The sequence below is a fragment of the Sparassis crispa genome (genome assembly GCF_003851025.1).
Source record: "Sparassis crispa DNA, contig_000003F, whole genome shotgun sequence".
NCBI lineage: Eukaryota > Fungi > Basidiomycota > Agaricomycetes > Polyporales > Sparassidaceae > Sparassis > Sparassis crispa.
The window spans coordinates 3677265-3693131 of record NW_020939750.1 but is presented as its reverse complement, the minus strand read 5'-3'; the positions used below and the strand labels follow the sequence as shown (position 1 = coordinate 3693131).

The 15867-nt window shown below is 54.5% G+C and overlaps 4 protein-coding genes across 4 annotated transcripts; 1 reads left to right on the top strand and 3 right to left on the bottom strand.

The window, feature by feature from the left end:
- Window positions 1-1355: 1355 nt before the first annotated feature.
- SCP_0413340 (hypothetical protein) lies at window positions 1356-3319 on the top strand (the record flags this gene model as incomplete). Its single annotated transcript, XM_027758059.1, has 2 exons — window positions 1356-1912; window positions 2308-3319. 2 exons carry the CDS (start codon window positions 1356-1358, stop codon window positions 3317-3319), a joined length of 1569 nt encoding a protein of 522 aa, XP_027613860.1.
- A 1679-nt stretch (window positions 3320-4998) lies between these two features.
- SCP_0413330 (hypothetical protein) lies at window positions 4999-6294 on the bottom strand (the record flags this gene model as incomplete). Its single annotated transcript, XM_027758058.1, has 4 exons — window positions 4999-5943; window positions 6000-6092; window positions 6146-6238; window positions 6292-6294. 4 exons carry the CDS (start codon window positions 6292-6294, stop codon window positions 4999-5001), a joined length of 1134 nt encoding a protein of 377 aa, XP_027613859.1.
- A 1241-nt stretch (window positions 6295-7535) lies between these two features.
- On the bottom strand, window positions 7536-11149 carry SCP_0413320 (hypothetical protein; the record flags this gene model as incomplete). Its single annotated transcript, XM_027758057.1, has 6 exons — window positions 7536-8492; window positions 8549-8787; window positions 8838-10605; window positions 10659-10892; window positions 10948-11009; window positions 11065-11149. 6 exons carry the CDS (start codon window positions 11147-11149, stop codon window positions 7536-7538), a joined length of 3345 nt encoding a protein of 1114 aa, XP_027613858.1.
- Window positions 11150-13041: 1892 nt separating this feature from the next.
- Window positions 13042-15867, bottom strand: SCP_0413310 (hypothetical protein; the record flags this gene model as incomplete). Its single annotated transcript, XM_027758056.1, has 5 exons — window positions 13042-13887; window positions 13954-14141; window positions 14194-15400; window positions 15455-15792; window positions 15858-15867. 5 exons carry the CDS (start codon window positions 15865-15867, stop codon window positions 13042-13044), a joined length of 2589 nt encoding a protein of 862 aa, XP_027613857.1.

Genomic DNA, 15867 nt, shown 5'->3' with positions numbered 1-15867 from the left:
ACGCCTCTCCAGTCGCAAATGTTCAGTGGGGGGATGGCAGCCGATTAGACCGCCTCCGCTCTGGCCATTCTCCATGCCCAGGCCGCTGGTGCCAGCTGGAACCGCACCTTTTCAAGGTGGCGTCTCTCTGCCATTCGCGGCGACGTTGTGTCCGTCCGAAGCAACCGCGCCGCCTCCGCGTCCGTCGCTCAACGCCGATTGGTGAACGCGTATGCGTCACCCCAATCCGGTAGCCGTGCACGGTGGCGTGGCGTCGCGTCACCGGGGGGCTACTTGGCAGAGTTCTGGAACAGACTCCTCGAAGCAAGTCCAGCGGCCCGCCCGCGCGCGTCCCACTATCTCGCCGTCCTCTCCTCCCGATGTTACAACCCGTGAGCTGTGCCGCGCTTATGGCCTGCCTGCCAGCCCCGGCTTCAGTTGGCTTATTTGTTTCCCGTGGACGCACACGATAGTACGGCCCCCGCGAGCCCGGTCCACGTCCGTCGCCCGCTCTCCGCGCGCCCTTCTCTTCTCCGAGTGACGGATCCTCACCCGCTGGCAATCGCCCACCGCGACACGGGCTGGTCATCCCAAAGTCGTAATGCACTGGGTTGGACGACTCGGAGATCTCGGCTCTCTTGAGGCGCCCGTTCTCTCTCCTGCGCCTCCGAAGCTCGCGGTCGGCGTGGACGTCAGCTCCACTTGGGTCTCGGAGGCCATGGGCCCTCCAAGGCCTTATTTAATACTGACGCACTCGCGCCTGCAGCAGGCTACATAGATGGGTTCAAAGGAGTGGGCACGCACTCGATCCCACCCGGTGAACGATCTCGATCGCCTCGATCGCTCACCGATGCATCCGCCCTCGGCGTCGCGACAGTGCGATGCGACGCGGGCGGGCAGTTCGCCCTTTGCGTTTCCCAGCTGGTGGATATATACTGCGTTATTGTACATGACCCAGCGCACAGGAGGTACGTGCTACCGAGCGTCCGATTCGGTGCGCCGTATGCTCGTTGCGCAGACGTTGGAGTTACGGTAGTAATTTGCTCTCTGAGATAGAGCGTGTAATGGGGGACGCGTTCTTGGAAATAGGATCGGTCGTACCTAGTCGGTAGTCAATGAGTATTGAAATATTGATGTGTGAGGCGCTGATCTGCGGCACAGCGGTGCCATACAAAGGGTTCGCTCGTGTCTCCCTCATTCGCTGTCTCCTCCTATACCGACCTTCGTCAGACGGAGGGCGGGGCATGGTGGTGACCGGTCGCTGCCTACGTCACTGTCCGCGGGATGACGAGTGACGTCATGCCGGCCATCGTGTCTAATGCAACGGAGGACGAAGATGGCAATGACGACATCATGCACCGACCTATACGCACTTGATGCTCACTCAGAGGCGTCCTTCCTCGTCCGATACCCGCACAACTCACTCCGACGAGCACCCACCGAGCAATGCACGACCTCATCCTGTCAGGCCTGCCCACCAGCCGATCACGCTCAGACTACCTGCTGTCAAACTCGCCCCTCGCGCGTCGCTCACGCACATCGCGCCCCGACTCTCCCGCACCAGCGTACCGCGAACAGCACCTACATACAGAGCTGAACTCGACCAGCTTGGCAGGTCAACACATGCTTTGCTGCAAGAATCCCGAGCGACTCCCCTCGCGTCGCATCCCGGTGGCATCCTTGCCAAAGAAGTCAAAGCCCGCACACGCGAGGCCCTACCCGGACGCGCACCCGGACAGCGCACACAACGGCCGTCTGCCCATGCCCATCCCTGCGCCTGCACGCCCCTACCCGATCCCGCACCCTCGTACTGTTGGCCGCTTTTTATGGTACGCACTACTCTCGATATCGCCGCCTTCCGATCTGCATCCTTCGTTAGAGCGGAGGGCGCGGAGCGAGTGCCGCGCTTCGACAGCTCTGGTACCGCCCGCAGGTGAGTCCAACCGACCCCCCCTCCAGGCGTGACATCTCCGCATATTCAGCGTTGGCGCCGCGCCGCCCTCTCGCCATTCGCGAAATAGGATGTCGAGTCGTCGGTGTCGCCGGCTAAGGAAAGTGCAGGTCGGGTTCGTGGATGTAATGCCGTAAATCCGATATAGGTCGCCGTCCTGTGGCTTTGGAGAGGCGGCGGTTGGCGGGGCGGGACCGGATAGGACGTCAGAGTGGCGCACCTGCACGCCGTCCCCATGCGCCGTCCCCTTTCCTTTTCTTCCTCGCGGTCGACCGAAGGCTCGTTAGCGCGCGCGCAGCCCGTCGACGATGCCCCCGCTCTTCGCATGTTACCGCCGTCCATCCATCAGGCTCTAACGTCCCCCTTGGGCTTTAAAGCTTTACCCCCCGGCCTCCAAGGTCCCTCGCGAACGGAGAGTTCGTGCGCCCAACACCGTACTTTGACCGTTGCGAGCGGCGCCGTGTCCGCTCTTGTTCGCGTCGCCGCTCTGCCCCGTCCTCGTCCTCGTCCTCCGCAGCGAGCGTCGTTCCATCCCATGTGGTGTACTCGCCGCCGCCGCCCCTGCTGCCCAGTCAATCGGCAACCGGGCCCGTGCGCCCCGCGTCGTACGGGCCGCCACACCCCGCTCGGCATCGTCACCGGGACCGTTGCGAGCGCACGCTGTCTGAGCCTCCGGTCCTCCGCGTTCTCGTGGCACCTTCGTCGTTCGATCCCGCGTTGTATTGCGTCGCGGGCTGGCCGGGTCGTGTCATCACGGTGCCCGTGTTGCCCGCGGGGTCCGTCTTTTCTCACGCTCTCTCTCTCAGATTCGGACTCTGGCTTTGCGTGGCGCGTGAGGTGGGATTTGGACGTGCTGTCTTGCGGCGCGTGTCGCGTGGCCAACGCGTCCTCTTCTCCGGCCAACGCGTTCTCTGGTCTTCAAGGGTCATGGTTCCGGATGAGTCTATGAGTACTATCTCCCAAGCCCGCCTTCCGCGCGCGCGCGCGCGCCCAACTGCCGAAGAGCAAGAAACGGCGAAGACGGAAATACGTTCGGACAAAACGCGCCACAACCTAAATCTACCCGCGGCGTCCGCGTCCGCGTCGGCATTGGAGATCTCTCTGGCTCTCTGCCCGTGTACGACATCGACGCCCCAGAAGAGCGTTTTCGGCTCGCGGCTCGCGGCTTTACAGCGACGGGACACGACCGCTCGGCGTGGTAGGCGACGGGCGACGGGCGACGGGCGGCGCGGTGGGGCTAGCACCCGGCCAACGCGTGCCCAGGAGAGCGCTGTTAGACATCGACAGGTGAGGCCGCCGCTCGTCTTCGCGTTCTCCGGGAACGTGTTGCCGGACCTCTGTGCCGCTGTGCGCATTCGCTCACGCCGCGTCATGTACTCTTGTTCGTAGATATCATTCCTTATACTAGTATACATACTGGTCCGCGCCGCGTCATGTACTCTTGTTCGTAGATATCATTCCTTATACTAGTATACATACTGGTCCGCGCCGGCGCGATAAATACGAGCTGCTGGTCAGCACGGGCACGGGGGCACATGAACACGACCTGGTCAATCTGAGACGATGAAGGACATCGACGCCGCTTCAGAGCGGGCACGACGAAATCCGGTGAAGATAACGAGCGATGACGCCCGTCGTAAACTTTCGGCTTCGACTTGGGTGGGACTGCAGTAGTGGTCGGCCGTGCCAGCCAACACGCACTTTCCATCAACCGCGCCATCCAGCTTTTTCTGCCGCCGACGGGCTTCGGCCATCCCCACTTCGCCCGCTTTGGGATGGTTCTGGTGCACATCTTTGCCTATAGTCGCCAGTGGCAGCGGCCTGCGGCGGATCCCGCTCCGTCAGAAAGGTCCTCCAAAGTGAGCACGCAGTTTGCCCGAAACCGCGGTAGCAGTTGCCCGACCGACTGCGTCGTTCGCGCGCCGGATGGGGGTATTCGAGCGCGTCCGCATTCTGGAGCTTGAAACTCCCCGATGGCGCCCGTGTGCACGACGCTGCTGCAGCTGCGCCTCGTTCTGCTGCGGGTTGCCACCGCTGCTCCGGCGGGTCCGACGGTGCGCTGGCCAAAATAGTCAGATATGGAGACGGCCGCATTCCGAATGGAGCGCTTCGTGTATCAGCGCACGAGATAGTAGTACAGGTACACGTTGAAGAAGGCCCTCGAGCTCGTCGGGTATCGTGTATTGTCACACGCTCTGAGGAAAAATCTGGCAGGAGGGACGACGAAAGTCGCCAAGTGCCCTACGATCGTTGAGCGCGCTTCGAACCCAAAGAGTCGATGGACTCACAGGGCGATCGGGCTGTCTTGGCGTCTTCTGTTTGGGGACGCTACCTCGCGATCGTGTTGAGCTTGATCCTGCTATCACCGACGTTTTCCATCGATTTAGCGGTTTCCCAATCGTAGGGTGTCCCTGTCCTGGCCGTTTGATACTCACCGTCAATCCACTCGACGCCTTTGCGCATGAGAAGACTCCCTGCACCGACATCGGCATGCGCCAATTTGGCTTCCCTTCCTCCGGGACCTGCCAAAGAGCTGTACGTAGTCCGTGAACGCGTCATTCGTGCGAAGAGTCAGTTACTCACCACCTACGCAGGCTATAGATATATATTCCATATAGATATTGGTCCGAGTTATCGCTACATCGTTACTGTGATCTCGCCAGCGACATAAAGCAACGACGAGCCGACAAGGTAAATACGAACTCTTCAGCAGGAGCACATCCTGAAACAAGAGCGGATCGAATGGCAGACAGAGGGATGTCGACCTATCCAGATAAGAACCGTGGCCTGCCAAAGAGCTGTACGTAGTCCGTGAACGCGTAATTCGTGCAAAGAGTCAGTTACTCACCACTTAGGCAGGCCATAGATGTATTCCATATAAATATTAGTCCGAGTTATCGCTACATCGTTATACGTATGTGATCTCGCCAGCGACATAAAGCAACGACGAGCCGACAAGGTAAATACGAAATCTTCAGCAGGAGCACATCCTGAAACAAGAGCGAATCGAATGCCAGACAGAGGGATGACAATATCAACAAGCCGGCTCATATCCTGTACGCTCGAGTTTAGAACCGCCTGGTATCGGCGTTCAACCTCCCCGGCTGTTTGCCCCTACGACGGGCGTACGATGCCGATGGCTGTCCGGGGCCCATGCCACAGGCCACTTGCACTGGCAATCTGGGACGTTTGGTTGGACGGGCTTCCGAAGGGCTCTCTGATCCAGAGCTAGAAGACGGTGCTGGAGGAAACTTCAGGCCTCTCTCCCGATAGTCCGCGTAGCTGTTGGACGGAACTCTGTCATCAATCTTGTCGTGCTCTGGCCACTTCTCATTGGCATATGCGTTAATCAGGAAAGAGTACACGTGTTCTTGCGAGTTCAACTTCTCCGCGACGGCTTTCTCCTTTTCCAAGGCTTCTTCCGAGTCGTTGTCCGAGCTTTCTGGACTTTCCTGCTTGCGAGAGTTCTTCGAGTATTTCGCACGGTCTTCCTCGAATTTAGCCACCACCCGAGCAACCAGCAGGTCCTCAATTGACCTCTTCTTCGTATTCTCGTCCGTAGCAGCAGAGCTGTTCAAGGTCTTCTGCTCCGAATCTATTCCGTCGGGGTTGCACTGGTCTTCGGCCGGATGCCGCTGTAGCAGAAGATCGGGCAAGGTCACCGTGTAATGCGCTTTGAATAATCTCAAGAGACGTTTGACGATATTGTTTAACGGAATGTGGTCCAATCCGTTGCGATCCTTGAATTTGATTGGCTCTATCCTTCTCTTGAGGACACCCATTTCAATGACATTGCGCTTGAGGGAGCCACAGGTGTATTGTGCGTCTAACGAGTCCATCATAGACTCGTCGAAGTACTGGGACATAAACACCTTCGCATTGCGAATGTTGCTGTTGGTATAGCGGACGATATGGAACAACAGAACATTGAAAAATGCCTCGAGCTCATCTGGAATCGTGACCTCTTTCCGAGGGAAGTCCAGTAAGAGGACTGACATAAACTGCCAAGTACCCTATGAAGTGACAGGATGAGTGATCACCATCAGATCGGTATTCGTGAGAAACTCACAGTACGATCAGGTTGCCTCGGCTTCGTTCGCTTCTGGGTAGCATTCTCTGTCTCCGGGTTGTAATCTTGCTCGTCAACCTCGTCTTCAATCCGCTTGGACAGCTCCCAATCACACGACATCCCCGTACGGACCGGACGAAACTCACCACTGATTTCCTCCATCTTTTCGTGCATGAGAAGGTTGTATGCACTGACATCGTGATGAGCATATTTGGCCTTCTCCGTCGCCTGCGAATGGGCTGTACGTCGATCGTGAACACGAGGCTATTCGTTCAAAGAGTCAGGTACTCACCATCTATGCAGGCCAGGAAGCCTCGCGTAGCTGGCCTTCTACTCGCGCCGGAAGACATCCCTGTATCTTCCTCTGCATCGGCCTCCATGTCGATGGGACACTCACCGTGGACCAAGTACCCGACGTGTTCCACTAGCTCCCAGACGGTCCTAAAAACCCTCCACGTCAGGCAGGGTTCTTTGACTGCTCGACGGTGGTGTAGAGCGCCATTCTTGGTAGGATGGACATGAGAAACTGTGGGATGAGTTGTAATCTGCTGCCTCTGGCCCATTGGATTACACGCAGCGAGGAGGTCAGACGCAGTAGCCCAAAAGTCAATCCAAGACTCAGTGAGTCGTCGCAGACTGACTTCAACGTCACGGTCACATCGCCGAGGCCTATCACGCGCCTGAGTCACACCGTGTAGCTCTAGCCTTTTCGTACACTCCACTCTCGAGCGATTTCTTTGCGTGTACCCTCTGTTTGAACAACGTCTTGCAATGTTTCTCGGAGAATGCAGGCGCTAGACTGCGGGCGGCCTGGCTTTGCGTTGAACTTTCTCTAACGTTTAGAGGACTACGAGCCAAGTGAAGAAAGAGACGAACATTTATGCCAGAAAGCCTTTGCCACGTTTCCTCCCAGGACCACCCCTCGTAAGAATAGCAAAGTCAGTTCACTTAGTTAAAAATTTGGTGTATGTTCAGAACGACAATCCCTTCGACTTTGGCCAAAGGCAGTCTCATGCATTTCTGCATCTTCGCTGTTAACCGATTCCTGTGCTATTTCGAACGTAGCGCGGCCATAGCGCATTCAGAAGCGTTGTCTGACCTTGCACCCTGCCTGGTTTGAGGGCCGTCACGACTCGTGCAACCTTCTGCTAATGGAGCTACTCTTCGAATCCCCGGCCGATCTCCCTGACGCCAAGCCAAGTGAGCCGAGCCGGACCAGATATCCTTACCTTTTTTTGAAACGTCAAAATTCACCGTCGAGAACAAATAACGAGCACTTTCCATCGACCATGGACGACAGCTCTTTGAACTACGCATCCGGTGTACGCAGTCGTAGATATATTCCATATAAATATTGGTCCGAGTTATCGCTACATCGTTACATATGTGATCTCACCAGCGAGATGAAGCAACGACGAGCCGACAAGGTAAATACGAACTCTTCAGCAGAAGCACATCCTGAAACAAGAGCGAATCGAATGCCAGACAGAGGGATGACGATATCAACAACGCGGCTCATATCTTGTACGCTCGATTTCACAACCGCCTGGTACTGGCATTCAACCTCCCCGGCTGTTTGCCCCTACGACGGGCGTACGATGACGAGGGCCATCCGCGGCCCACGCCACTGGCCGCTTGCACTGGCAATCTGGGACGTTTAGTTGGACGGGCTTCCGAAGGGCTCTCTGATCCAGAGCTAGAAGATGGTGCTGGAGGAAACTTGAGGCCTCTCTCCCGATAGTCCGCATAGCTGTAGTTGGATGGAACTCTGTCATCAACCTTGTCGTGCTCTGGCCACTTCTCATCGGCATATGCGTTAATTAGGAGAGAGTACACGTGTTCTTGGGTCTTCAACCTCGTCGCGGCGGCCTTTTCCATTTCCAAGGCTTGTTCCAAGGCTTGGTCTTCGCTTTGTAGGCTTTTCTGCTTCCGGGAGTTCTTCGAGTGTTTTGCGAGCCTTTCCTCCAACTTAGCCACCGCCCGAGCAGCCAACATGTCTTGAATGGACCTCTTCTTCGTATTCTCGTCCGTAGCAGCAGCAGAACCAGAGCTGTTCAGGGTCTCCTGCTCCGAATCTACTCTGTCGGGCTTGCGCTGGTCTTCGGTCGGATGCCGCTGTAGGAGAAGATCGGGTAAGGTCACCGTGTAATGTGCTTTGAATAATCTCAAGAGATGATTGACGATATTGTTCAATGGAATGTGGTCCAATCCGTTGTAATCCTTGAATTTGATCGGCTCCATCCTTCTCTTGAGGACACCCGTTTGAATGACATTGCGCTTGACGGAGCCACACGTGTATTGTACGTCCAGTGAGTCTATGATGGATTCGTCGAAGTATTGGGACATGAACACCCCCGCATCGCGAATGCTGCTGTTCGTATAGCGGACGATATGGAACAAGAGAACGTTGAAGAACGCCTCGAGCTCATCTGGAATCGTGACCTCTTTCCAAGGGAAGTCTAGTAAGAGGACTGACATAAACTGCCAAGTACCCTAGGAAGTGACAGGATGAGTGATCACCATCAGATCCGCGTTCATAAGAAACTCACAGTTCGATCAGGTTGTCTCGGCTTCGTCCGTTTCTGGGTAGCATTATCTGTCTCAAGATTGTTATCTTGCTCGTCAACTTCGTCTTCAATCCGCTTGGACAGCTCCCAATCGCACAACATCCCCGTACGGACCTCATGAAATTCACCATCCATTTCCTCCATCTTTTCGTGCATAAGAAGGTTTCCTGCACTAACATCGCGATGAGCATATTTGGCTTTGTCCGTCGCCTGCCAATGGGCTGTACGTAGATCGTGAGCATGTTATCCATTCAAAGAGCCAGAAACTCACCATCTATGCATTCAGCGATGATCTTGACTAGCTCCCGACTGTTACGGAAATCCTTTAGCGGGCGACAAATTTCTTCAACTACAAGGCGATAGTGTGCGTGTTTCTTGACAGGATTCAAATCATCAGGACGAACCAGCTTGAGGTACTTGTGAGTTACAGTCTGCTGGTACCGGCCTTCAACGTCGCCATGGCATTCAAGAGTCGGGATATTCTCCACCCCTTCTTTGTTGAGTGTTTGAAGAATGTGCCCTTCCATCTCAATGTCTTCAAGATCAACACGCCACACATCTTTGAGGAAGACGAACTTCTCCCCCTCACAATCGACTGCGATATAGCATCGCGTAGCGCGACCTGTCATGCCCGGAGATTCGAAATGAGGTTTACCGACCAGAAAGTGTCGTGCGGCTGGCATTTCACTCATGTTGGAGGAAGGTATGGCTCTATCTTCATCTGAATTGGCGTCCGCGGCAATGGGTCGATCTGCCGAAACATCGCCCTTCTGCCTCCACTTCTCTGGCACGATAGTGAATTTCCAGCACAACCATTCGTCTGGGCCATCTTCGTTGGAGGCTTTTAGATCTAGGGACTTGATGAATGAACGTCTCGCATAGTCACCCTTAGACGGGTCAGGAGGATCCATCGGCATTGCCATCTTTGACATCAGCTTGTAGTCGGCCGATCCGGGTACCACAGGCACAGCCGACATATCATATCCTTGCTGTTCGTCCGTCATGTGAGAGAACCGCCACAAGAACTCACCGAGATGCTGAGTGGTCATGTAGTTGAACTTGTGTGTGATGATGGCGCCTGCGTGGTCCCAACGAATAATCCGCACGCAATCGCCCAGGATAAGAACGGTGAACACGAAGCAACGGTGTTGGCGGGAGAACATCATCTTGGCGTATGAAATGATCTGCCCTCGAACAGCAGTACGTCGTCGAGCATCTGCCTCAGGAGCGGTCTTGAAGATGGCCTTGGCATTGTCCTCAGCCCTGGATGAAGTGGGAGGTGTCTGGAAGAAGTCCTCTTGTGTATCGACCATCTCGGCAACTGAAGGGTAGAAGTGTTTATACGTCCTCGAGACATCTCCATCCACCTCTGGTTCGTCCTTGCCAACCAGCCCAGTAATTCCTTCAGAAAAAGATTTGTGGCCTCCATCGAAATCGTCATCCCCTTCGCTGGCGGTATGGAAGTCGCTCTCATTGTCCGTCACTCCAGACGCCTCGCTTGGCGGTTCTGAAGCTGGATGCGTAACGTCTTCGTCAAAGATGTCTTCACCCGTTGCGAAAACGGGTACCCGGTTCAGAAACTCCTGCTCTGAGAATTCGTCTTCTAAGGCCGCCTTTTTGAGCACCCACACATTGTCAAGCAGCGCAAATCGAGACATATCGTGGGGACCGTTCTCCACGACGTTCGTCAACGAGTCGCCCGGAACAAACCTTCGAGTTGTCGTCATGTAGGTTAGGTCTTCCGATTGCTCCGGTTCAGGCGCCGCCATCTCCACGTCGTGCACTTTTGTGGCCTTGTGCACACGTTTCGGCCTTCTCTTCTTCTCTTCAAATGGATCATCATAGTTACGATGACGCTTAAATTCGATTGACAGGTTCTGAAGTGCCCAGTGTGGCCGACCGTCGGCTGGAACATTGTCTGGCGTTCGAAAAAGAGCAGCATCAACTTTCTGTCGGCTAGGGTCGTCAGGATCGGCCTTGTTTTGAACAAGTCGAAGTGTATGACCAGGACAAAGGTTCGCGTCTTCCACGCAGTCGACCTTGAGGAATAAAGTGAGTTTTACATGGAGCACGAGTAAGAAGAGACGCATACGAGAGGCCTGTATAACTCGAATTCTCGTTTATCGTTCCCAGGCATGTTCTTGAAGGCATTGATAAAGTCTGGTTTTTGCTGACCCAGTGGGTTATCAAAATTGGGAACAAAGTCGTCCATGAACTCGTCGACGGGCATCAAGACGAACTTGGCATGCATTTCTTCACGAAGTTCGCACCGTTGTTCCTTCACAGACATGCGGCCCGTAGCATGAGTATTAAAGCCAGAGACTCTCTTTTTAAAAGGTGTGTTGTTAGTAGATTGGTGAGACATGGCTGGAGGTGCTTACCTCCTCGTAGAGCGGGTTGGGAGTTTTATATACGCTGGGCAAACGTCCAAATGGCCCAGATGCTGCGTAACCTCGATCAGTACACAGGTCATGAATTGATCTTCGAAACAATATTACCACCGAAATATCCTATGTCTATTGTTGCTGGAGCAAGTTTCGTGGCAGGGAACCTCGTGGTTGAAGGCCAACTTTGAGTGCGCATCCATTGTCTGGAGACCACGTGCGCCGCGTTCTGCGGCGCGTGACATGCACGTCCGGCTCGGCCGTGACTCGCTACGCTACCTTAAACTTGTATTCTTCACTTTTGATATCAACTTTCAGCCAGTAACCATAAGAGGTATCGCGTACGCAGAAATTTAGAGCCATTTGTCAGCGAAAACTACTATCGTTACCCCAGTAATGCAATTGCGATTGCATCTCTGTCACCGTTCCTTCAAATCGAGCCCGTTTTCCTTCGAACCTCTTTGGATCAAATATACAACATATAAGCTACCTTCTGTGTGACTGCCAATTTTTTTCCTGATGTTGTGCGACTCCAAGACCGAACGCAGTGAAGAGACTGATTTGCACGCAAGAGCGCCGAATCGGTCACAGATCGTCACGCTTGCCGACGTGCCGTTCCCTTGTTCTCCCTCTAGTCGGAGTTTTAAATGGCACATTTCACTGTCACGCCTAAGTCCTCCAAACTTGCAATTCAGAAACTTCGCACTCTTCCCCTCCGAGTTTGACTCCCAAGTTGCACAGCCAAGGTATTTGGGACTGTGCACATCTATTGCATATTTTTTTGTGATTTTTAGTGCAGCAAAATGCGGCAAAACGGCGAAATTGCATAACTAGACCAGATTGCAGTACTGGGGTAACGATAGTACCGTTTGTACAGTCATAACTTCTTTCCCGGCGCTGACCATCATGTGTTGGATGTCTGCCAATGAGGTCTCGATCATAGTGGCCAGAAAACAGTCTCCTTTGTCCTTTGATGAACGGCATTCAAACGTACCCTGTGATTGGCAGACCAGGTTCTTTGGCCACAAATGAATCAGGCGTGAACCTCATGAGTTCCCTTTGTCCTCATACGGCCATATTCATTCATGAGCCAGAGGACGGTCTCACGCATACCTACGCGTTTGTGGGCCGATTCCTGGCGAGAGCAATGCACTATTCACGAAGATATGACACACGCACCTTGGCATATGTATCAGCTTCTCTCACAGGTGCATTTTCCCACCAGTTCAACAGGGGACGTCTTTGTTTTACCACCGACGACAAGGTCATCGCCCTTCTTCCGAAATTAAGAGTCGCGGTAAATTATCCAACGTCGTGCGCTAATGTTACTATATAGTAGCATCCGTGGCTCTAGGGCACTGCCCCTAACTATTAAATCCTGATGGTATTCGTTTATTCAATTGCTGTCTGGGTGAGGCCGCCATTGGCTCGCGAGTCCTGGCCGTGTTTCGTGCGAAATCTTGAAGTTGCTTCGACGTCAATTGCATTGCTGGCCAGCATCGAGAAGGGGGGGGGACATTCGACGGAAATTTTGTTTGATTTGAGCATTTTAAAGCCTCACAACTGTACTGCCAGCAGAGTTGGATGCGAACGAGGCTTAAAATTTCGTCGAGCCCCAGTGGCAAGTCGTTTAATCAAGCTCTATCGTGCGCACTTGGGAGCCCGCAGTCGGACTGTATTTACAATGTGATCAGCGCCATCACTGGCGAAGAATACAGACTCTGTATCCCGGGCCCCATGTACGACGGAACGAGCATTTCTCTGTTTGCTTCCCGATGATGCAAAGTGCTCCTACAATTCCTCCACCAGGTGCGAGCCTCTCACACAGTGGTAAGTGGTTCTTGATGGCTAGTGTGGGTTGCGTCGCGAGCTGTGCTTGAAGGTAAGGGTTCTCTCTTCCTATCCCTGTGAATAGAGACGAAGTCAAGGCAGATACAAATAATTTAAATAGTACGATACTGTACATTTAGACACAGCTACATTATTCTTCGGGAACTAATAAGACAGTAGTAGATAGCTCGACAGCAAATACCTTTACATATCACTGGCAGCTCCTCTCCGCAAGAAAACTGTAATCATCGTGTTGAGAAGCTAACCAAGTCGGCGTCGCTTTCGTGTTGACGACGACGGCTCGGCATGGGCTCTCTTTCTGCGACTGCCATAGCCACGAAACGTAGCTATATCGTCGCTATGAGGCTCCTCCTCCACCTCTCCAAACTCATCCAGCCAACTCGTAGAGTGCTCCGACCCCGCCATCTGGTGGGCCTCCTCATCTGGCTCAGACCCCTCATTTGAAATGCTGGAGTATGATGGTCCACGACGCGGAGGCTCTTCTATATCGGCGATATCATGCTCGCGTGGTCTCCTGTCCGACTCCGGCCACGGCTGCTCGATGAACAACAGCATCAGGTCACGTATGGGATGGTACACCCTGAGTGAAGCAGTGAGGATCCGGCGACGAGCGATGTCCTCCTTGCTTAATTGCTGCATCGCAAGCGTTGGCTCGCAGATGAGCGGCGCGGGACCTGGATCCCGTGACGAGCGCAGGTGGCGCGTGGGACCAGTGCGTTCGTGCCAGTTGTCAAGTAGCCTCACGGAATAGCTCGCACTGAAGTAGATAAGCATTAGTTGCAAGAGTCCTGTCAATGGGAGTGGCTGTTCATTGTTCATGGTGATCGCGATAGGCTCGTTGTTGAATTCAAGTGCGCCAGAATAAATTATCTCCCTCTTCGCTTTCCCACATCTTGGGAGACGCTGTTCGGGCTCGTCCGTCTTCGAGAAGTAGTCCAACAGGACGTTGTACGCCCAGACATTGCTGTGGAAGTACTGGACCGCAAGCAGAAGGAGAAGATGGAAAAATGATTCCAGCTCGTCCGCGATGGTTTGCGGCGTCCCAGGCTCGTCAAGAACGCGTACGGACGCACAACTAAAGGAGCACTGTCCAAGTCGGCAAAAGTCATCAGTGAGAATTGCAGGCGAGTCGAGAATCGGCGATATACGTACTACTTCATCGGCCTCTCGAGGGGCCACCTTATCGCCAACGAGGACTGGCTTAGCAAACTCCCAGTTGGAGAGCATTCCAGTCCAGCGATGCCTACTTGAGTCTTCCGCTGGCGTTTCGAAGATCAAGACGTTCTCCTCGTTTATATCACAGTGCATCAAATGCACCTTCTCCACTGCGTGCTTGTGCGCTGGAAACTCTGCGTCAGAAAAAGACGCAGATGTGAAACTGGGTCGACTCACCGTCCATGCAATCTACAACAATCTGCAGCATCTCCCGTCCGTGACGGAAGTGGCCCAACGGGCGGCATATCTCCTTCTGGACCAGCCGGTAATGCCTCACCTCACCCGGGAACGTAGGGGTTTTCTTCATGTTCGTACTCGAACCCGCTTCGCTCTCATCGCGACCCCAGAATTCGTGCGTTCGTGACCATTGGCATCCAACGTCACCATGACATACGAGAGTCGGCACATTCACGACGCCCGCCTTGTTCAGCGCTGCGAGCGTGTGGCCCTCGCACCACGAATTGTGCGGTTTGTGGCGCCACATGTCTTTGAGGAACACCAGCTCGCCGGACGCGCAGTCGAGCGCAACGTATTCGCGGGTGCCGCGCCCGGGAAACTGCTCGTCAGCAACGTGCGGTCTTCCCACGAGAAAGTAATGCGCTTGCGCCTCCTCGGCCTCCTCGCCGGTCGGAGGTGGTGGTGGTGCGCGCGTCCGCCTGGTCTTGGTCGTCGCCGCTCGCCGCCGCCTCCTGGCGGGCTTGCGCAGCTTCGTTTCCGTCTCGGCGGGAATGATCCGGAGTCTGTAGCACGTCCACGTCGGATCTTCAATGGACTTAGCAAAGAGTTCCTTTGCGTAGCGGGTGGTACCCTGGGGTGGGTTAAGCGCGGCATCCTGCATGAGTGCAAAATTGCGAGAAGTGCGGGGAACGGCCTCCGCAAATGGGTCGTCGCCCTGGAGAGCGGGATCGAGGCGGGCGAAGCACGCCAGGAAGCCAGAGAGGTGGGGCGCGCCGCTAATGGGGAATGCTTCGGTGACAACGCCGCCCATGCGGTCCCAGCGGACGAGGCGCGCCTGCGTTCCGAAGATGAGCACCGAAAATAGGAAAACCCTTTGCTGGTGCGAGAATAGCGCGCGTACGTGGGCGACCATGAGCTCCAGAGTCTGTTTGCGAATTGCCATGGCCTTGTTGTGGTGGTACGTTGTGAAAGAGTCGGAGCCTTGTGGTATGAATGCGAAGGGATCCGAATCTTTGGACGCCATACAAAGAAAGGGAAGACGTTGATATAACCAGGGTCTGCTGCGGTCGAATGTTGAGGCGGCGTTCTGCGTAAGGGATAGTGCTAAGTATTCCACCCTCCTTACTGTTGGAGGGGTGATGGAATCGACTTCGATGAGCTTCACCGAAAATCCTGGGCATATGTTGTGAGTGTTGATGCACTTTTCCTGTAGGGCAGTAATCGTCAGACAAGGGCCTCGCGTATAACAGAGCAGACACACGAGGGATGTATGGTAATCTTCCAGAGAAATGTTCCCTCCGGGCAGAGCATCGAAAGAGCGCTCAAGGGTTCTCCCGGAAGGCAGGGTGGCGGGCTCTTGTTCTGGCAGGAACGAAGAGGTGAATTCGTGGAGAGAGACGAACACGAAGGGAACATCCATCTCGTTTAGTCTTCGTAAGATTGTGAAAAGGACCTGGATGTGACGGGTGGCCCAGCGTACTGTCAAAGACGTGTGGCGGTGGTGGTCGCAGTTGGCCATCTTGATCACGTGCCCATGTATCTGATGCTCCCGCATATGGTCGAGGTTGTAATTGTGTAATGTATCTATAGACGTTATACCTGCCGCGTGAAAGAATACATAAATCGAAGAAAGGGGTATAACAGTAGAAATCAGCAACTCTTACACAAGACCAT